Consider the following 23,518-nt stretch of genomic DNA (forward strand, 5'->3'; position numbering starts at 1 on the left):
TTTGCTTTAGAGAGGCAAAATCGTAAGAGAAATAATTTAACTACGCTTAAAATTAATGACAACATCACCTCTAATTCTTTAGACATTTTAAGATATGTTGGTACATTTTATAGCAATATATATAAGTCAGATATTCAGTTTGGTGAATGTGATAGATTTATTGAGTCAGTTAAAGCATTTACACCAACTATATCTGAACATTTTAAAATGGAATGCAAACGTCCCATTACTAAAGTGGAAATCTCAGAGGCTGTTAGCTCAATGGAAAAAGGGAAATCTCCGGGTAATGATGGGCTTTCAGTCAAATTTTATGACGCATTTTTTGGAAATTATTGAAAATCCTCTATTAGACATATTCAACGAATGCATTGAAAAAAAGGAAATGTCCACAAGTATGAAGCAAGGTTTAATATATCTTCTCCCTAAACCTGATGAAGATCACTTATTGATAGAAAATTGGAGACCTATTACGCTCTTAAATATTGACTACAAAATTGTATCATTCATTTTTGCTAAAAAAAGAGGTCTTCATGAGATAAAAAGTGAACCACAAACAGGTTTTATGTCTAACCGTCACATTAGCTCTAATATAAGACTCTCGACCTGCTGGACTATTCTGATAACATCAATACTGATGCACTGACAGTATTTCTATACGGTGGAACACTATTCTTTACTCAAAGCACACTCAGATTTTTGATTTCGGGCAAAATTTTATATCTACAGTTGAAATGTTTTATAAAAATATTGACAGTTCTGTGATATTATATCCTAACACCACAAAAAGATTTCCTGTACTGAGATCAGTTTGCCAGGGCTGCCCTATTTAACCGTTCTTGTTCCTGCTGGTGGTTGAATTACTGTCATTACATATTCAACATAATCCTATTATTAAAGGTTTGTCTATTTTTGGTAAGGAAAATATAGTAACTCAAATAGCAGATGATACAGCTCTCTTTTTGAGTGACAAACATCAGATTGAATATGCTATATCCCTAATTGACCAATTTTCAGTTGCTTCGGGTTTAACACTTACCAAATCTAAATGTGAAATTTTATGTCTGTATCAGACTGAAGAGGAAAATATGTTTAATATACCTGTTAAGAAATGTATCAAATATTTAGGTATTCATATCTGCAAGGACCACATGGAACGTCAACAACTTAATTTTTTGTCTAAATTGAAGAAGACTAAAACAATACTGAATTTATGGCTTCAAAGAGACATTTCTATTCTAGGAAGGATTCTTTTGACTAAAGCAGAAGGGATTTCAAGATTTGGCTTGTTCCCTTTAGATATTGTATCACAAACAAAGTTAGGGAATTACATTTGAAAATATTACATAAAATACATCCTACGAACCTGTTTGTCTCGAAATTCATGCCTGTTGATAACTATTGTAGTTTTTGTAAAACAGAACAAGAGTCGTTAACCCATCTTTTTTATGGTTGTTCATTTTGTATTACATTCTGGAAAAGCTTTGAAGATTATATGGTATCTGAAACAAAACTTAGAATCACACTTGAAGGGAAACATATTATTACCTATTTTGAATGTAAAGATAGAAAGTTAGGTAATATTGTAAATCTCTTTATTTTATTAGGTAAGTTCCATATCCACAAGGCAAAATTTTCCAGATCAACACATGCTTCAGACTATTCCAGGTTGAATTTGAAATGTACTTTGAGTCTCTTAAGTTGGTATCCAATAAGACAGCTGTCTTAATATCTGATTTCTACTTAAATTTCTTTGATTAAGTGCTCCTACTGTCTTTATTATCAACGCAGTCACTTTTGTACCTTTGTATTTTTCTATTTCTCTCTGTTTAGAATGTTACTTTCATACTTACTTTCATATTACATTATTTGCACATATTTTAGTATAATTTTATTTGATTACAAACTGTCATGATTGAACATCTGTAAACTACATTTTCAAATAACAAGAACAACCAGCAAGAACGTTCTCCCCAAGAACACATACATACTTTGCATTCTTGGTATTGAGAAACGCCCTTTCTTGCTAATTGATCTTGGAAGAATGAACTGGCAAGTTCACAAGCACAGAAAACGCTGTTAACAGTTTGAGACAATGCCTTCTTGCTGGTTTTGCGCAACACCCCCAGTACATACGCTGCCTGCAGTGCTCCAAAATAACAGCTAGAAATAAAAACCACAACAATATAATCACTTTGTATTTAAAGGTCCCATGATATGGTGCTCTTTGGATGCTTTTAAATAGACCTTAGTGGTCCCCTAATACTGTATCTGAAGTCTCTTTTATATAGACCTTAGTGGTCCCCTAATACTGTATCTGAAGTCTCTTTTATATAGACCTTAGTGGTCCCCTAATACTGTATCTGAAGTCTCTTTTTATATAGACCTTAGTGGTCCCCTAATACTGTATCTGAAGTCTCTTTTATATAGGCCTTAGTGGTCCCCTAATACTGTATCTGAAGTCTCTTTTTATATAGACCTTAGTGGTCCCCTAATACTGTATCTGAAGTCTCTTTTTATATAGACCTTAGTGGTCCCCTAATACTGTATCTGAAGTTCTTTTTTATATAGACCTTAGTGGTCCCCTAATACTGTATCTGAAGTCTCTTTTTATATAGACCTTAGGTGTCCCCTAATACTGTATCTGAAGTCTCTTTTTATATAGACCTTAGTGGTCCCCTAATACTGTATCTGAAGTCTCTTTTATATAGACCTTAGTGGTCCCCTAATACTGTATCTGAAGTCTCTTTTATATAGGCCTTAGTGGTCCCCTAATACTGTATCTGAAGTCTCTTTTATATAGACCTTAGTGGTCCCCTAATACTGTATCTGAAGTCTCTTTTATATAGGCCTTAGTGGTCCCCTAATACTGTATCTGAAGTCTCTTTTATATAGGCCTTAGTGGTCCCCTAATACTGTATCTGAAGTCTCTTTTATATAGGCCTTAGTGGTCCCCTAATACTGTATCTGAAGTCTCTTTTATATAGACCTTAGTGGTCCCCTAATACTGTATCTGAAGTCTCTTTCCCGAAATTCAGCCTTGGTGCAGAATTACAGCCACTAGAGCCAGTCCCACAATGAGCTTTGATGTGCAATTTCTGTGTCTGTAGCTATTGAGGAGGAGAGAGGGGGGGCAAGGTGGAGGGTGGGGGTGTGGCCTTGACCAACTGCCACTTTGCTCGTTTGAAAGTCATGATGTCTCTCTCTCATGGGCGGACCAAATTCTCTGGGCGGGCAAGGCGGGAAGGTAACCTTTCCCCTTATGATTTCATAAAGGGAAGATTCCAGATTGGCCCATCTGAGCTTTCATTTTCTCAAAGGCAGAGCAGGATACCCAGGGCTCATAAAGTGAAATTTTCATGCCATGGGACCTTTAAACAATCTCCGGACAAGAAAACCTCACAATGTTACAACTATTGCAATAATATTGAAAAATAAAACTTATTGAGCTTTAATTTTATTGTTTATGGTTTAGCTCAAACACCCCTTACTTATTCAAAAGAGTGGAACGCGATCCCGACTATTAGTGTATTAGTTTAAATTATAAAAAGAAGTAGGCCTATATGCACTGGCGTGTCCTAGGTGTTCCTGTTAGTGTTAATGTGGAATTATCATTTCTATATTATTGTAGTGCACTGTATATGCCCAGGGACATCAGATGGAAATTAGCAATTAAAATGATAAAGGTTGGTGTCTCCCCTTTAGTCTACATAACATGTCATAGCATGTTACTACTTTATGTACAACTGTTCATTTATCATACAGACTGAAACTCAACTTCTAATGAATCAGAAAACAAATACACCTAAAAAAATATGAACTAAATACCAAATCTAATGTATATATGTCATAATTTAAACAAGTCTCCTGAAGAGAAACGAGTATCTCTCCCCCCCGCCTCTGCCTGCTGCGCTCTATGTGTTGTGTGTGTGTGTGTGTGTGTGTGCCAGCGAGGTTGTTAAGCCTGCAGGCGCTTGTGGAGTTTAACTCCTAAAAGACAGATAATCACAGGTTCCTGTTATTCTTATGATGGACACGTGTTATGATATTTAAAGAAAATGTTCATACTGTTTGTTGTGTTTTGTTTGAACCGGGATGACATCTAAAACAGTATTTCTTTGAAATTTTTTATTCATAAAGAAAACAATTATTTTCAATCCGGAGTATGTCTTGTGAGTATGTATATGTGTAGTCCAGTGGTAGTGTACATGTGAGTTAACGTCAAGTCTACTTAAAGTACATTTAAAGGTATATTTCAAGTATAAAAACTAATACCTAAATAGAAACCTAGTAGTATACTTTGAAGTGCAACAAAAATATATAAATAGTAAACTATAAGTATGATGTTAAGTTCACTTTAAAAAAAATTACAAGTATACTTGCAGTATAAAAACTATTAAACCAGGAGTTTACTGAGAGTATACTTAGAAGTGTACTTTCATAAACTAAAAAGTGGGCTATATAGTAAACTAGCAGTATATCTATAAGTCCACTTGTAGTATAGTTGCAGTACAAAATAAAACTTAAATATAAACTATTTGTGTACTCAAACTTTACTACTTTTACACTTAAAGTATACATAAAAGTATACTTTTATATACTAAAAAGTGGGCCAATTGTGTCCCAAGAAGTATTAAAGTAGTACACTTATAAGTATACCACTAGTGCATTGGTATTAGTATACTTACTATGTAAAGTATACTTGGGAAATATACTTGAACTTTACTTAATAAAATGAACTTGAAGTATACTTTTTTTTGGTAAGGGCACTGATCCACCTCCACACCTTCAACACCACATTCACTCAACCTCTTTATCCTGGGTTTAGGGTCCCCTCTGGTTCCTCAGTGTCTCTGTGTCCTCTGCAGGACTGAGAGTCTCTCCTGTGGACAGAAACTCTGATTGAATATCAGCTGGATCACACACTACAGACCAAACATGAATAATTTGTGCCAATAAATCATATTTACACAGACTTTTGTTTAATGCAATCAGTAGATTCTCTCAGACGTCAATCTCTGTTCATACTGTCACACAATAATGTGGGTATGGATCCATTAGATCTCACAGCATAGTGTCCTCTTTGACAAACAAAATAAAGATTAGATAGACAACATCTGGGGAAGTACAGCAGTTAAACTGTCTGTTCTCCATGAATTACTTTTTACTTGTACTTCACTTTGTTTTGTGTTACTTAGTTTTTAATATGTATTATCTTGAATGTTTTTTATGTAAAGCACATTATGATTCTATCTGTGAAAAGTGTTCTTTAAATAAAGCTATGCTAAATTAATCAGAAAGCAGCAACAATTCATAAGAAAAACTTAAATTCATGTTTAACAATTTTTTTTTGTGATTCATCCATCCTCTTTATATGTTTCTAAAAACACTGAAGCATATGTTGCCATGTTTTGCTGGCTGTACTCTGCATTTTGCTTGATTGAAGATGGGGGCCTAAGTGCTGCATTTTGTTGTGTATTGGGTTTGTGGTGTTATGCCCCTGGAGAACAGGGTGAGCATATCATGCTCTCACCTATACACACCTGCAAGCTAGAATCACTCCGATGTTCCCTTTGTGTCACTACACCCTGAGGAAGGCTCAAGCCGACACGCGTTGGTGTATTTTTAATGTCGTGCCCTATTTAATTAATAAAGGCCTTTTTATCACTTTTTGTAACCAACCTTGAGTGCCTGGACTTGATTTTTTATGACTTTCTTGGTCATAATTCTTCTGCCTTTGTCATGTTTAACAATGTTTACACGTCTGTATGTCCAGCAACATTATACTGTTAGATTTATAATGGAGTTTGGTGGGAGGAGATGGAACTAAACAGACATGTTTCAGGCCCTGTTTACACGTACATGGTTGTTTTTACAAACGGAGACATTTCCCTTTGTTTGTACCCTTCGTTTACACGCAAACGGAGAATCCTCCTCTGAAACCGAGTCTTCCTAAAAACTCCGGCCAGAGTGAAGATTTTTTAAATCTTCGTTTGTACGTAAACTGAGACAAACGGAGGTTTAGACAGCCGAGAGAGAGAGAAAGTGATTGGTTGCTGTTGTTGCTATTTTCGGGATTCTGATTGGCTAACGTGGGCTTGAGCTTCTCGTTACACCGCCACCTACAGGTTTGGCGTGCTCTTGACTGTATTGATGGCATAAATATACGGGTACATGTAAACAAACTGAAAACTGACAGCTGTGCATGATGTTATTTTTGAAAATGGAGAGGTTGAAATGTCCCTTTATGAAAATAGCCAGCCACGTGGAAACGTAGCATCAGTGTTTATCCTGCATCATTCAGGACAGTAATGGGAGAAGAAGATATTCATGTTGACCAGACAAGCGGTCGATAAGTCCCGGCTGCTGCCCGGTGTCCTGTCCTGGAAATGTCTCTGGAGAAAAAGAGCACTATTCACATGGCGAACTGAAGTAGAGCTGCACCAAGCTAGCCACAGTTAGCCACACTGGCTGGACCGCAAACAGGGAAGTTACCTTCAAAATAAAAGAGCAACACGAAGGGTGAGTAAGGTTTATAAATACTCACCATGGACAGGACCGTCCAAACCCAGTTTACTATGCAAGAGATTGGTACATATACATTTCCATGACATGAGTTCAAGTGGAATTAAATTAATAAATTTGGAATAAATGAGCAAAGAATCACAAATTAACCTCATTAGTGGTTCTGCTGATTTTTAAAATTTATTTTTGTGGTAGACAATTGCAATAAAACATGTTAAACACTATAACAAATATGTTCATAAACCTGTTTTAAGTTAACTGATTAAAATAAATAATCTAAATAGTTGCTGATTAATGTTCTATGTATTAACTAGTAGGGGTGGGAATCACCTCACGATACGACTTATGTCATGATACGATGTTATTGCCGTTTTAAACATAATGCAATATCCTGCAATATATTACAATTTATTACCTTTTTATTTTAATTTTATTACCTGGAAATGTTTCCCAATTTCAAATGATGTCCCCAAAAGGAAACTTTGTAAACATCTGTTTTATCTAAAAAGATACATTTCTCTGTTTCTTATCACTTCAGTTTTATTGCTGCAAAATGGGATTGTCAAGCAGACAAAGTGAGCAACACATATATAATAATAGATCAATATTCTGCGTCTATGTATCGATACAGTATACATAAATATCGCGATACTTGGCTGTATCAATTTTTTTCCCCGACCCCTAATAACTAGTTGTTCCGGTTTTGTGATTGTAAGTGTTTTTTGACAATCTAAAGAGTAGATGTTTTATTCTATCTATATTAAAAATGACTAGGATAGGACTGTACCCAACTTGAAGACGCAGCAATACTTTTTTATTTCACCAAATCCACATGTCTGTGTAAAGATATTTAACATATGTAATGTGTTACGGGGGTGCAGTCTTATTCCAGCAGTCTCTGCTAATGCCAAAATAAGACTGCACCCCCCTAACTCAGGATTGTAAAGTCTAACAATGAACCAATTAGCTTTACTTACATGTCATGACCTCTACTAAAAGTCCTGAAAAGATTGTCATCGTCAGTCTTTACAATCCTAAGTTTTTCACATTACAGACGTTAAATATATATCTGAATTATTTTTATTGACAAGTATGTTTGCACAGACGAGTGGATTTGGTGGAAAGAAATGTATTGCTCCGGCTCTGTGTACCTGCTGGCTTGTATTTTAGGTTGTAGTACTAAAACATGTTACAACCTGTGTTGGTGAATAGTAGTTTTATTTAGAATGTTCTGACAGGAAGTGTGTTTTATTCCCAGCAGCTTGACAGTGATGGTGAGAAGAGAGCGGTGATGACTCTGCACATCGGGGCTTAAATGAAAGAGGATGCATGGAGATCTCAGACAGCTGGCAGGATTATTCATCCCCTTCTTCCACAGAGGGTCCTGTCTGCAGTCAGGTGAGTCCAACTGTCCCCTGTCCTGCTGCTGTTTGTTTAAATGTCCTCATGCCGCTCTGCAGTTTCTCATTCAGCCAGCAGCTGTACTGCAGGTGCAGCTTACCTAAAGTCTAACTTCACTATCAGCAGGAAGCATCTGCATTGAGGTACAAAGAGAGGAATTCCCTCTGGCTGCATGTATTCTTCAAACCACACACAGAGTATTCATTAGTGTTAATTTTGTCACCTATTTTTAATTTAGTCTTAGTCTTAGTCTTGTGCCAAATGTCCTTGTTAGTTTTAGTCATTCACATATCTTTATTTGTTAGTCAAGTTTTCATCGACTAAAAGTCTCGTCATTTTAGTCTAGTTTTAGTCCAAAGAGAACTCAAGGTATCTTAGTCAAGTTTTAGTCATCTCTTATTAATCAATGTCTGTGATGTCTGTCCCACATTAGTGTTAATTTCGTCAGACGAGATGAGACTAAATATGTTTGTCAATGACCTTTTTTTCCATGACTAAGACGAGACGATGACGAGACTGCGGCAATGTCCAAAAACGCTGACTAAGACTAAATTAACATGCATTATTGTTGACGAAAAAAAGACAAGACTAAAATGTTTGGCATAAAATAAAAACTATGACAAAATCTCTCTTAATTTTCGTCTGCAATCGTCTCTACTTTTCCATCATGAGATAGAATATTCAGCTGTTACTAGGGTTGGGTACCGAGACCCGGTGCTAATACGGCCCAGCCCAGTGCCTTAATGACCGTTATCTACTGGACCGAATAGCAACGTGGATTTCGGTGCCACTTAAATGACTGTGATTCTCTCTGATGCTCCTAAACGGACGTTAGAGGCAACCGAAACATCGGTGCACGGGACGCTAGTTAACACTACATTTGGCAGCAGGTAACATTAGCCTACCGTTAGCTAGTTGACACTACTCCTGACAGCAGGTAACGTTAGCCTACCGTTAGCTAGCAGCTGGAGTAAACACGGTTAAAATGCTGACAGCTGAACGGTGTAAAGTTTGTCTGGAGTTCTGGAGAGGATTCTAACTTGACGTACGACAGTCTGCCACTGCTGTTGTCTGAAAAACAACACATATGTTGCGTTCACTTCAAACTCGCCTCGCCAGCCTCGTGCTGTGTTCAATGTTATTGTAAAATACCATTTTCCTATTCAGTGGTTGTTTTTGTCGTTTAACAGGAAATTACTGGTGAAATAAGGAAGAGGCTCGATATTTATATAACTTTATATAATTTATTTTTATATTAACTTTTTGACTGAAATGGTTATCAGAAATAATCTCAGAAATAATTTGTTATTTAAAAAAAAGACTAAAATGTTTAGGCTAAAACTTGACTAAGATATATTGAATTCTCTTTTGATTAAAACTAGACTAAAATGACGAGACTTTTAGTCGACTAAAACTTGACTAACAAAAAAAGATATGTAAATGACTAAATATGACTAAAACTAACAAGGACATTTGGCACAAGACTAAGACTGAATTAAAAATAGGTGACAAAATTAACACTATCTCACACTACCATCTATGTTCTGTAAGTTGTTCTTCTAAACAAAAGAGCAAATTAACATTCAGAAACTTCACTTCACTTCCTCCTGAGCCAGCTTGTACAAAATGTAAATAAAGAAGATACTTACCTGACAGGTGGATTCTGAAATAAACCTGAAAGAAAAAGAGAACAAGTGAGTAAGAAAACATTATATATAACATTATGTTATAAATTACCATTGCACTGATCTGCCTTGCACTGTACTCATGTTTAAATCCTAAATCTCAGTCTATTGACTGATACTGCACTATTGCTTCCATTATATTGTAGTGTTATACTGTACACAATTTCTTTATATTCTAAAAATGTGGAAGTGCAAGGTAGATCATATGGGTTCGGACTCCAGTCCTTTTAAAGTGATGGTTCGGAGTAATTCACCCTAGGGTCCTTTGCACCATGACCTCAAGCCAAACACCCTCCCAGAAGCTTTTTTCACCTGGGTCTAACATTGGGAGAGTTAGCTAGAGTAGCGTTATCAGCTGAATACTGATGTGTACTTACAAACTTTCCAATCCATCGTTTTATGAGAGCATAACCTATTTGTACTACTTGTAGACGTTTGGTATCATTTCGGGCATTATTAGTGGGGTAATTTACGAGATACAAACGTGGGTCCGTTAGCCCCTGCGTTAAGCTATTCAGCTGATAACGCTACTCTACGCTAACTCTCCCAATGTTAGACCCAGGTGAAAAAAGCGTCTGGGGGGGTGTTTGGCTCGAGGTCATGGTGCAAAGGACCATAGGGTGAATTACTCCGAACCATCACTTTAAGTTCTGAAAGTAGGTAATGATGGGTTGCCATCTCAAGTAAAAGTTTTTCATTGACCCTCAGTGTAAATTAAATTTTTTCTAACTTAAGAAAAAGCATAACATCCTCCAGCCATCGGGCTAGCGATGGAGGTGTGGTGGATTTCCACCCTAGAAGGATTCTACGGCGGGCAAGCAGAGAGGTAAATGTAATAACATCGGACTGGGCTCTAGTAACGGTTTCTAAGAGGATACCAAATATCGCAATCAAGGGGTTCGGTTCCATGGTTATATTGAGAGCCTCAGATAAAATTTTGAATGCTCCCGACCAATATATTTCAAGGGAAGGACAGGACCAAAAAGCGTGAGTAAGATTAGCAGGGGAAAAAGAACACCTGCTAAAGCTTGCATCAGCTCCTGGATATATTTCAGCTAGCTTAGCTTTACTGTAATGTGCTCTATGTAGCACTTTAAACTGAATAAGTGCCAAGCGGGCACAGGATGAAGATGAATTGACTCTCTTCAGTGCACCCTCCCAGTACTCTCCCAGATCAATTCTCACCTGGTCCTCCCAGCTAGACCGAATCCTGGCTAGATTATGATTCTCCAAAGAGATCATTTTCTGATACAATACAGACAACAATCGTGATCTCTGTTTTTATTCTTAATATGTTAAGTGTTGTGCTTTGAGAGCAAAGATTACCAGAGTCAAATTCCTTGTTTGTCTACGCAAACCTGGCCAATAAAGCTGATGCTGAATCTGAAGAATTGAAAGAGTATTTTATTTTATTATTGCATATGATGTGGGGGGTGCACTGGACTAACTGTAGTCATTCTGTGTTGAATGTTATTCTAAGAATAATACAAACTCATAGAAACATTCTAACTAAGATGAGAGAATAAATGCTTGTTTCTTACTTTTTCAAACGTTCCCGTTGAGTCTGGGTCTTGTTCCACCTTTGCTGCCTGATACCCAGAGAAAGAAATCCTTTGCTCGTGTGAGTAACGTTACATCCCGCTACCAAACACACTGACGTCATAGCTTCAGAGGGACGTCAGCTATGACACTTTGAAGTGTGGAGTCTTTCTAATGACGTATTTTCACAGTCTGATACTTTAACACTTTTACAAACAAACTGAGGGTTTCTTGACTTGCTAAGTTATCTTTTAAAGTGACAAACATCATATGTGTAATTCATGGCTCAGTTCAAACAGGATCCAAATAAATGTTGGAGTTTCATCTTGGATGGCCAGTGAGGACGTGGCTCGTTGATTTGGACACTGGTGGACACGGATCGTCAGAGGACCAAACCTTTGCTCTTTCTGTGAGTCGCCATCAGAGACGAGAGAGACCAACCTGACAGAAGTAGGCTAGATCAAACATGCTGATTGATTTAACCCTTGTGTTGCCTTCCCGTCGACTGTCAACTTGTTGTCCTTGTACTTTTTTTCATACATAGTCAATAAACCTAATTTATATGACGTGTACCTATTTGTGGGTTGAAAAAGCAGGTCAAAGGATGTTGAGTGAATCCCAAACTGGTTTATGTCAACATTTAGTCAGGATAGTGTTTAGAAACCATAAAACATTTTTTTGTCAAATGCTATAAAATGTAATAAAACATTCAATGAAAGTAATCATTAATTTTACCTGCGAAGATCTTCAATGCATCCAAGTTATTTTTGGGAATTTTGGTTCAACGAAACCCATATTACTGATACAAAAACAATTTGAAAATGGGTCAAATTTGACCTGAGGACTACACAAGGGTTAAAGTTGATGTCTCATTCTGAGTCTTCTGCTGAGTCATGTTAAATTCAGTTAAAATTAATTTTAACGAAATAGTTTTTCAAATCATTTTCCCATCACTAACAGTTTGACTTCAACAGGTAGTCTGTGTTGATATCTCATTCATTTCTGCTGCCTTAGTTCTAGTTATGTTATTCTACGCTATTCTTCTGATTATCTGATTAATAAATCCCTTCCATTTATTGATATAGTCGTTGTCTGTCTGTCTAACTCATGAGTAGAATATGGGGTCAATATACAGCTACGAAATTCACGGCTTTTCATTTGAGATTGATAAAAATACCATATTTATTGAATATAATGAGTGATTAAATTACGTAATACTTTAGATTTGATTTAATCCATTCAATCTGAGCTCCTTCTGCTCTTAAACGAGGTGGTGCCCCATTAACGACTACAAGTTTATTTATTGATTAATAAATTGGTTAAAAGACTAATTTTGAAATGAATATCCCAACTTAATACATGTGTAGTTATTCACTGATTCACGCTAAAAGCTCAACAGGGAGCGCCCACTTTTTGAACGGTTCTGGTTCTGTTCCGTTCCGTGAAAAAACGCCACTGTGGACAAGAACCATCAGTTAACAGTTTCTCTTTAATAACCACTGACAAGCAAAGAAAACGGGCTTCCCCCTCCTACCACCGCCATTGGTTCAATTTAAAACAGACCAACATGGCGGATCGTTCGGAAAACTTTGTCTTATTTTACAAAAAGCAGTTCAACCAAATGTGTTTACTGAAAACACTGTATGTGAGAAATAGTCTACAGCTGCTGAATCTCAGATCAACAACGGTCAGTTTAAAAGATTTTCATAAATTTTTGAGAGATGATGAGCTGAGCCCCTCAATCCTTATTTGCATAAAGCAGGCTGGATACAACTTTATGCAAATGAGGAGCAAATATTTAGACCCCAAAAAGCATCAAACCACTTGCCAGCATACAAAGCCGGCCCGAGGCATAAGCGAACTAAGCGTCTGTTTGGGGCCCCCTCCTTAACATTGGCCGACGGTCCCATCTGGGCTCCCGTAGTTCTGAATGGGCCCAGCCTCCCCCCTGTGCGTTTGCCATGGAGATACACAAACAATATGGCAGCGACAGTGGCTAATATTAGTTATTTTCTTAACTAGTCGTTTCATTACGTACTTAACGGTAATCTCCGCCGAAATGACCGGCAGCTCTTGGTGCTCTGTACCCGGCTCAAAGTCAACTATTTTCGGATAACTGAACCACGAACTACCGCTGATCTGACGGAGCACCATGGAGCACCGGTGTTTTGGTTTAATGAGAGACCATGTTAACTGCCGACCGTCAGCCAAATGCGTCTGTTGTTATCGTAGTGACGACAGCTGTTGAAAATGGGAAGAGAATATGTAGCTGTCCGCGTCAATGCCTTTTTGTTGTTGGGGACCAAGAGTCTGGTTAAACCTGATTTTAACCAAAAGGCCTCAGATTAAACTGACCTCTGGATACAGGACACACATGTGCCAAGACAAAGGAATCTTGGCCTGTATGTAAACCCCAAAGCCTGGTTAATTCACACCTCTATGCGAAAGTGCCAGCCAGAAGGGAAACACCTCACAACTGGCAGGAAGTCAAAGGACTACAAGATTGTAGTCTTCACCCTATCAAGAGTTTTGAGTCTTCCTATTGGTTCAGCGGGACCATAAACACAGCAGGGGGTCTTAACCTATAAATAACCTGATCCTAGGAAACTCCCTCGTCTTCACTTGCAACTCACGTTGCTGACAGGAGGCGCGCAAGCGCTTGTGCTCAACTTCTATTTTCTGGAGAAAGTGGATTTAATTTCGGAGGATCCTATGAAAAACGCACCAGTGTTTTTCATAACTGCAGTGAGAAGGAAACAACGTTTTTCTTCTCAAAGTCGACTAAACTTGCCCCCCTTGCTGCCGTTTTGGAGGGAGTTTCTCCGTGGCTGCTGACGAGCGCTAGGGAACCCGTTCTGTTTCATTTCTGTGGAAACCTATGGACAGGAACAAACGGACTGAAAAAAGGCTGACGTCTGGGCAGAGATAAGTAGTGTGTTTATTAATGGGCAAAGGGTTCGCTACCATTGTTGCCATTAATGTGATCTGATTTAATCATGTACTGGTCCATATGTGATTATTAATCTGTTCTGTGAATGTATAATCGATCAATTATACCGTTGGTTTATGTTGTGTTAAGTAGCTGGTTTAAAACCGTAATTGCTACCAGCTTAAGTCACTCCTTTCATGGAGTTTTAATTACTGTCGGCGAGAAACTCACAAAAATCAGCTGTTAGCTACTGGAGTGGTTATAGTGACGTTTTCCTCAGCAAAACCAAAAGTCTCAGTCTGTAGGACTGAGTGGCTGAGGGGAACTGGGTCATTATCGATAATTAAGATCAAAGTGCCTCTTTTCTTTACTCTTCTTCTCTTTCTCCTCTTACTAACACACACACACACACGACACAGGCTAGCCGCGTAGCTCCCGAGCTAACGCTGTAGGCTAGCCTTACAGCGGAGTCGGCATCACCTTGTACAGAGCTAACACATGACCTAGCATACGCTAAGCGCGGCGCGTGCGCCTAGCAACCCCCTCGGCTTTTTCAGCTCCTCCCCGCGGCACGCGCACCACTACCGCCCTCTTGAGGCTAAATAGTTTTGTGCAGCTCACAGGAGTAGCCAGTTTGGTTTTTGTGTTAGGATTACACTTGACACCGCCCTCCTCCTTCGCACACACACACACACACACGACACAGGCTAGCCAAGTTAGAGGTCGAGCGTGCGCCGGAGCGCAGCTCCGCCTCCTCAGGTCCACTATACACCCTGCCGGAGCTCAGCTCCGTCTCCTTCAGCATCAAACATTTTGCCGGGGCTTCAGCCCCAAATGTATTTTGAAGTGTTGACTGACAAATATGAAACTGGACGCCGCTTTGTGCCCATTCTCGCTGTAAAAGCTGGGCAGCTTCAGGTTTATGGATGCGCTCTGCTGGCGACATGCTGCGGCAAATGTGTCGCGTTTGTGCTCAGTGCATTTCTGCTATAAAGTTTTGGTTTCCACCTCCGATGTAGAGCAGCGTACAGCCACTTCCCTAAACGTCTCAAACGGCTTTTATGTCTGTCAGACGGTCTGAGATCTACCGTATCAGCAGACCAACGCGTAATGCGCAGCAGACTACGGTGCAGGTACATTATTTTCTGAAATATAGTGACTTTATTCTTGTAGGCTAATAGCCTATTATAACTTTATTTTTCACAAAATATCACGACTCCTCCAAATCTCAGAGAGCACAGGTGGGATGAGTTATATTTTGAATGTGCACAAGTCAACTCAAGTTTTGGACATGAGCAGAAATCTTGTTCAAACATCTGAAATATTACAGTCCAGGGATTTATTAAATGAATAATGTATCACTGAGGTGAAAAGTTGTCATATGCACATTTACAGAGGTTACTTCCCCAACAAAAGATGCAAAAGAGGGAAGAATAAATTAGGCCTAAGCTACATGTGTGCTGACTCAGATATAATTAGAAAAGTCGATCTAAAGGAGAATAAATAGATGAATGCAATACAGAATGCCTGACAGCCTTACTGCAATATTTTCCATTATGTTTTTATTTTTGGATTGTAATGTTTCCCTTTACATAAAGATATTTCAGGCATATTTATTCAGAAAAAGGTAGAAGTAGATGCATACAAATTCCCCAAAATGCAGGAAATATAGTGTTTAATGCTATATAAATTCTGGGGGAGGACCCCCAGACCCCACATCATAAGTCAGCACACAAATCTGTAAGCAAAACCTTGGCATTTGGGTTGCCAGGCCAGTTATGATTAGACCAAATGTTGGTGCCATCTAACAAACTGGAAGCTAAAATGAACATACACTGGCTATTAACAAGCTGGGCAAGCCAATCACTGTTAAAAAGGCTATAATAGTGGTTTCTGATTCTCTTAAATCAACATAATTTTCTTGTTTAAAAAGATGTTTACATATTTGCCAACCAATATTTTCAAACATGTTCAATTTCATACATTTTCCAAGGGTGAAACTGCCGTTCGCGCCTGTTAACATTAGCCTATAAAAGGTAAGAAATAATAATAAAGTAAGTGAATTGTAAAGTATTTCTCTTTGTTTGAACTAATCAACCCTACCTTACACATTAATACTGGAAAAAGTGCCCCTTTGGTGTAAAAACACATTAAGTCATTTTACGGCGCGATTTTGAATGACGACCATTCCCCGTAAATAAGGGCTCCCCCTCCCTACAAAAGCCAATTTAACCACTGCACACACACACACACACACACAGACGTGTCCATGACACATGCTGCTTTGTTTTTGCTTTGTTTTGGTTGTGATATGGTAAAAGATATATAAGTTTATTATTGAAGGATTATTGATTAGCTACTGATAATTGTGACGTTAATAAATCTTATTATACTTAATTAGCAGTTGCTTGTGATTATTTGTGTACGTGTTGTAATAGTTGCTGGTCGATCAGGTCCGTGCTTGGATTCACCCCTTCCTTTATTTCCTTTTTAAAGGATTACCACAGAAATGAGACTGTTCCACAGTTTGATTATTGGTCCCTGACTTGCAGGGTGGTGCCCCGTTTTGATTGTTTGTCGATTTGATAAAGTTATTAATAACCATATTCATAACTATATTAATACTGATAAAACATCTTTGATAATTTGCCAATGATCAAATCTGTACCCTACGAGAATCCTACATTGTTAAGTTGTCATTAAAATGTTAAAACATAACGACGTTTACCTCTCTGATTTGTCTTTGGAGTCTTGTCAGAGGAAACTTGTCAGTCGCGTTTCGAATGTGGCTTGCTGTTAAGGAAAACAGGAAGACAGCGTTGCTCTTCCTGTTATAATGTCTATAATATATTTTATTTAAATACACCTATTCATCTTCAGAGCCTGTTTAAATAAACACATGTCACGTAGAAAACTATGTAGCCCTTTTAAAAGTAGAAAATAAATTAATAAAACAACTTGAATTTGAACTCGTGCCATTGTGGAAAACTAAATAACACATAGCTCAGCAGTCTAACCCAGCTAACAATTTTTGGTTCCCAGAGCGTTCTGGGAACGTTCGTTTTTGGGTGCGCAAACGTTCCCTGAAGGTTAGGTTTGGTTAGGTTTTGGTTGTGTTTTGGTTGTAATGGAAAGTTGGTTTTTGGTTACATCGAACGTTCTCCGAACATTCCCACAACCTTTAGACCTTTAGAGAACGTTCCCCTAAAATTCCCCTAACGTTGCAACCTTTAGAGAACGTTCCCCTAACGTTGTAACCTTTATGGAACGTTCCACTAACGTTGTAACCTTTATGGAACGTTCCCCTAACGTTGCAACCTTCAAGGAACGTTACCCTAACGTTCCTTTTTACATTCCCCTAACCTTTAACAAACTTAAACAACAACTAGAAAGTTCCGGAAGAAATTTTGACAGTGTGCCTACTACTTGGTGCACATCCGAATAACAGATAGTAGATACATAGGTCACACTGTCACTGAGCGAGAGAGAGAGAGAGAGAGAGAGAGAGAGAGAGAGAAAACGAATAGGAATCTGACGGAGTTAGGATGCTTAAATTACTGATTATTTACATGGAGTCTGGTGGGTTCAGGATGCTTAAAGTACTGATTATTTACATGGAGTCTGGTGGGTTTAGCTTGCTTAAATTACTGATTATTTACATGGAGTCTGGTGGGTTTAGCATGCTTAAATTACTGATTATTTACATGGAGTCTGGTAGGTTTATGATGCTTAAATTACTGATTATTTACATGGAGTCTGGTAGGTTTATGATGCTTAAATTACTGATTATTTACATGGAGTTCAGGTTTGACACTGGACATGGAGTTCAGGGAAGGAAGGTGAGATCAGAACGCAGGTGAGCGTGCGGCAAGTGCATGTACGTTGCGTGGCGGGGTTCAGGCAGTACGTGCGGCAGGTCTCCAGGTGCGATTATGAACCGCGTGATGCGGCGGTACGTGCGTGCGGCAGGCGCGTGATGGCAGGTGGCAGGGCATAGTGCGGTGCATATCCCTCCCCATGATAACGAGATAATCCGACATCCCGATCTCATCAATCGACCATCCATGACCCGAAGATTGATTATCCGATCCGAGCATCCACAACACCCAATCATCATTAACCGATCTCACCGCACCGCACGATGGCTAATAACAGGCACGCAGATATTTAATAGCAGCGCGTGCGCGATGATATTTAGTGAAATGTACGCGATGACAGCAGCGCGTGCGATATTACGAAGAAAGTACGCGATATTTATTAGCAGCACGCGATATTATTGAAGAGCGCACGATAGCAGCGTACGAGATATTACAATGCCACCTGACATTATTAATAACAAAGCCACCTTATTATTATTACCGTTATTATTACTGCCGTTAAATGCACGCCATTATTAACAGCCACGCCATTATTAATACCGTTACCACGCATATTACAGCCGCCATTATTAATAGCAGTACGCGATACGCTGCCATCATTACCAACAACGCGACATATTGTTGCCTGATATATTAATATTACAGCCAGTACGCGATACGCCAGCAATGCGATGAGCGACAAAGGCGGCATTTGATAGCGACAGCGACGTGACGACATTATTATCAGCATGCATTATTACATAGCCAGCACGCGACATATTAATGTTAGCGCGCGCGATATGTTGACAAATAGCGCATTTATTATTGGCTGGTTGCGACGCGATATGACAGCAGCTGCATTTATTGGTTAATGAAGAAGGCACATATTGCTGACAGCGAGTTACATACGTATTGAGAGTATAGTGGTGTATGTGAGAGTATAGTAGTGTGTGAGAGGAGAGTATAGTAGTGTATGTGATAGAGTATAGTAGTGTATGTGAGAGAGTATAGTAGTGTATGTGAGAGAGTATAGTAGTGTGTGTAGAGAGTATAGTTGAAAAGGAAGTTGGTTTGATCAATCAGGAAAACAGTTTAAATTCTCACTTCCTCATTGGCTAAAGGGGGCCATTTTAAATTATCATTATCTGGTGGGCTGCTGCTTTGAAAGTACAGCTAGCACCAACTCAGAGGAACAAGGAACATTTAAATCAAGCAGCAGAAACTTTAAGGAAAAAACAACCTTTTTGGACAAAAACATTTATTCTTATTTTATTTAGTTTCTTTTTTAAGGTCAGTTATTGTTTGTGGAAGTATATGGTTATGAGGAAAACATTGCTATCTTTTTCACTGATACACTGTGGTGTGTTCAGAGAATTGTGAGGGAAACTGACAATTTGGGCCATGAAAGTGTCATTTTGGAAAGATTAATTTCTGAGCTCAATGGTTATACTCTGACAATCTCTTTCTTGCTCTTGATTAACCAGCAGTTGGAAGAGGATGCCAATCAGGGAAGCTTTGGTGTAGAGCTGAAGATCTTTGTCCGAACACGACGGGACCTTAATTTCTATCTTTTACAGGCTCGGCCCGGGGGTTCCGTACTAACAGTGCAGAGGCAATGCAGAACATTTTAGTTAGGAGTGACAACGCTGAAATGAATGAAGACCCCCCCCCCAAAGTACATTTTGAGACTTCAATGTTGTTGTTCCAGAAAATGACTTTATTTTCAATTAAACAGTTATGAACAGAATTCTAGAAACTGTAGACCCACTAGCCAATGACATTCAATTATTTTGGAGCCTAGTGAACTCTATCAGTGAGCAACTTCATTAGTGTCAAGGCAATTAATAAAGGTTAATAAAAGGCCAGTGACAAGTTTCCTTTTCAGTCAAATGATTATTCCATTTTCAATTGTTTAAACAAGACATTAATAATGTATTAGGAAATGGTGAGTTATTGACAACGATGCCTCTTCAATTTAGTCAAGTTCAACAGGCAACAGATTTTAATAATGTATATTAAGGAGTTCTTGGAAGTCATTCCTGACCAAATCCCTGAGTGTTTTTTAATGCAGAATCCATAGTTTCCTTAAAATCCTCGAATTTTTTCAGGACTGGCAACCGCAGGCAGTTAATGCGGTGGGTAAATGACGGCCTTGTCTGAGGGGCAGCTCATGGAGAAAAACCACTGAAGGTAGTGGAGAGAAGACCAGGGGTGGAATATCATTTGCTCCCGTTGCAAAGGCCAGGATACCCCCAAGTTGCAAGGGTCCCTCTTGCGCTGAAAAAGAAATACACCAAAGAACACCAAAAAATAAATTAAACCTAGCATGTAGAAAACTTTTAAAAAGGAGGGAAAGACAAAGACAGACAGAAGGGCATATGAAAAGATTTTTATTCCATAACTAGCAATAATACTTACCCTCAACATCCAGCAGGTAGTCCCTCCAAAATGCAGCCACACATTCCTCTGCCCTTCTTTTGTTCCTGCCCACTGCTGACAGTTCTAGTACATCAGCTGTGAGTGGGGATGGCTCGTGACAAAACAGCAGTCTGAAAGCATCTGGGTGCATTCTTATTGCATCAAGAACACCAAGGGTCTTCATCCCCTCCCTGAACCTGTAAAAATGTATCATGAGAAGATACAAATATCATTTTTCAAATTGGATAAATTATCACACAGCACATGAAAGGGATGACTTATAAGACAGTTCAGTTTTTGATTATGCAACAAGGCCTTGTCTTTGACCACTATCTAAAACGTGATGTTCTTTACGTTTTTAAGATTTTAAGATTTAAGATTTTATATGATACATGCAAGTCTTTATTCGGAGTGTTTGGTTGTACACTGGCTTTTAAAAATATGTTAAAATCTTTCATTATTCTTAAACCTTGTAAGGTGTTCAGGTCTGTGGGACCCATTGTCCCACAAATGATGCTATTTATTATTTCTTGTAACTCAAACTCATTGGCCTTGGCTCATTTTCTTTGAAGAACATAAAAAATAACTTATTTTCAATTAGTGTACACGGTACACCCCCCTACACATAACTAATACAAATGAGGTGTTCGGGTCTACTGGACCCAAGTGTAATAATTGTAGGTGCTATGAAACTTTGTACCTGCTATTCTCACACAAAGTTACAAAATTGTTACATTTCAAGTACTTTCACCTGTTCTGATAATGATTGATGATAATGAATGAAAAATCTTGTTTCCATTTTTTTTTTTACCTTTTTTATAATTGAATTTCCTTGTTTACTCACAAAATCATGATCATATGATCTCACAGGAGTAAATGGCAAATATGAACCATAAATGATGTATATATCATTGGTAATTGAGCTTAAGTAAACCTTTTTACATAATTTGTTATGGCTGTATTGATTTAAAAGCCTAATAATGTGGTGGGTCCACCAGACCCGGGAACATTGGCTGTGGAACAAAAATATGAACACCTTAGAAGGGTTAATTTTGTTTGCTAAAAAATTGAGTGACACAAACCTTTGAAGTGCTCCACTAACTCGATGAACCAGCTGAAACATGATGATATCCTCCACCAAGAGATCTTTGTCTTCTATGCGTTTCAAAGGCCTTAGACACCCAACATTGGCCAGATAATCTGTAATAAATCATTGTATAGTATGAACAACACAAGATTAGATATATTCAACAAACTGTTCTTTACTGGAGGCCAGGCCTGTATGTGATGATGAAATTAGGTGATGTATGAATTTATATGAATGACATCTTTTATTTAACTCCTTTAATCACAGTAGTATATTTAGCACTGACCAAGCCTGGTTTAAACATTCATATGAAAGTCAGAAACAAATCACACAGATTGCAGAAATATAAAAACAAATATGTGGCTTCACCACACTTAATCACGGCTCTCAAGTTTTGAAGACAGGCAAGAGTGACATCCTAAAATGCTTAATAAGCACTTGAGAGCCCTGCTTAGTAGTATTTAGATTATTATTCACTGTAATAAACATATGTAAACATGTATATTGCACTCGTTACTAATAATAATAATACATTGTATTTATATAGCGCTTTTCATGGTACTCAAAGACACACACAGGCTAAATATCGTCACCCAGTCAGATGATTGCAACTCAGCTAGCTAGCCAGCCGATGGAAGACCGAGCATTCTTATTTAACCTATCTTTGCTGTAAAACGCCTACGCCTACTCAGAGGCGCGGGAAGTCATTTCCAGCAGGGGGTGCGGGGTGCTGGCGGGGGGGGGCGCAGAACAACTCTACCTCTGCCCCCATGAAGTAGGCTACATACTGCTATGTACTGCACAGCAAACTATATAGGCACTAAATCACATGCCAATCACTACTGGTCAAAAGATTCCTTTGCAGCGGCCCGGTTTAAATCCGACCTCCGCGCCCTTTGCCCGTGCGTCATTCCCTCCTCTCTCCTCCCGTTCCTGTCTATCCACTGTCACTATCGAATAAAAAATAATAAAAGATGAATGACTAGTCCAGCTGAGCAGGCGTCAAGTATGCCTTTCCAGTTCAATAAACCAAGTACTGCCATCTGACTCACACATCACAAGACAGTGTTACAATTAATTATATCATACCAAAGCGTTGTATGGTTCAAGACTATGGCGATATAGTATTCACTATAAATCACCCAAGCAGAAAGCACAATAGTAATTCTGAAACGTGATTGACTGAAGATACAACAATGCCATCACACAACACAGCTGAGTGCAGGTTGTTAAATAACAGTCACTTAGTCAGCTGCAACTTCACAAACTGCAAAAGCCAACATATAGGCTACTGCACTTGACCACTAAGTCTCACACAGGCCTATAGCAGCATCACAAAATTATGATGCAATACGTCTGATATGCATGGCATTTTAATAAACTAAACAAAATATGTACATTATCTGGTCACACGGTCACAACAGATTATATTAACCTACTCAATTTACAGATAGCATAATAGCTCTTACCTTTAGAAGTTCTAATTTCTTGTCTTTTTCTTTGCAAAGTCGCAGATCAAATCCTCAAAGTCCAGCTCCCTCAGCAGCTTGCTAAACCCTACTACAGATGCGTTGCTGTGTGTTGGTAGCACTTCAGAGGCAACGCAACAAATGTCTCCGGTGGACAGTGAATATAGAATCCACTCCTGTAGTACCGTTTCACCGTTGTGAAGTTGTCGGGTCAGTGCCTCGAGAGCGGGTCTTTCTTCCGCCAGCCTCGTCCCCCTCCGAGATGCTGGATATTTAGCCGCCGATTCTGAAAGGCTGATATCCCTCGGGGTATAACTTCCTCCCGGACGGTCTCTGTAATCGGTCCCCATAGTGCAGGGTCTTCAGAGATGATGGTACCTGAGGTGCTATTACCTTGTTCTGTAATGCTGATGACCGGCCTCATCTCTGTCTTTTTCCACAACAACTTCGCTAAAGTTAACGTTAGCTACCGTTAGCTGTGGCAGATTGTAGCTGGTAGAAGGCAGCGATTCTTCCAAGCTAACGTTGGCTAGCTCCTCGACATCCTCCTCTTCGTCATTCCCAGCTCTTTATTCGCGGGACATTTTTTATAGCAGCCGCATCTTTCTCTC

General features: G+C 38.7%; 1 protein-coding gene across 1 annotated transcript; it reads right to left on the reverse strand.

Annotated features, from left to right (window-relative positions):
- Window positions 1-20,022: 20,022 nt before the first annotated feature.
- LOC120574924 (G2/M phase-specific E3 ubiquitin-protein ligase-like) lies at window positions 20,023-21,529 on the reverse strand. Its single transcript, XM_039825444.1, has 3 exons — window positions 21,434-21,529; window positions 20,352-20,548; window positions 20,023-20,210 (listed from the first exon to the last, which is right to left on the reverse strand). Exons 1-3 carry the CDS (start codon window positions 21,472-21,474, stop codon window positions 20,038-20,040), a joined length of 411 nt encoding a protein of 136 aa, XP_039681378.1. The 5' UTR covers window positions 21,475-21,529; the 3' UTR covers window positions 20,023-20,037.
- Between the last annotated feature and the right edge of the window lie 1,989 nt (window positions 21,530-23,518).

Source organism: Perca fluviatilis, chromosome 15 (assembly GCF_010015445.1).
Source record: "Perca fluviatilis chromosome 15, GENO_Pfluv_1.0, whole genome shotgun sequence".
Classification (NCBI taxonomy): Eukaryota; Metazoa; Chordata; class Actinopteri; order Perciformes; family Percidae; genus Perca; species Perca fluviatilis.

Excerpts from the sequence above, each read along its gene's own strand:
- LOC120574924 (XM_039825444.1), bottom strand. The coding sequence starts at position 21,474 with ATGTTTCAGCTGGTTCATCGAGTTAGTGGAGCACTTCAAAG. Across the intron at positions 20,549-21,433 it reads GTTAGTGGAGCACTTCAAAG|GTTCAGGGAGGGGATGAAGA; the intron begins GTTTGTGTCACT and ends ACATTTTTACAG. Across the intron at positions 20,211-20,351 it reads CTACCTGCTGGATGTTGAGG|CGCAAGAGGGACCCTTGCAA; the intron begins GTAAGTATTATT and ends TTTCTTTTTCAG.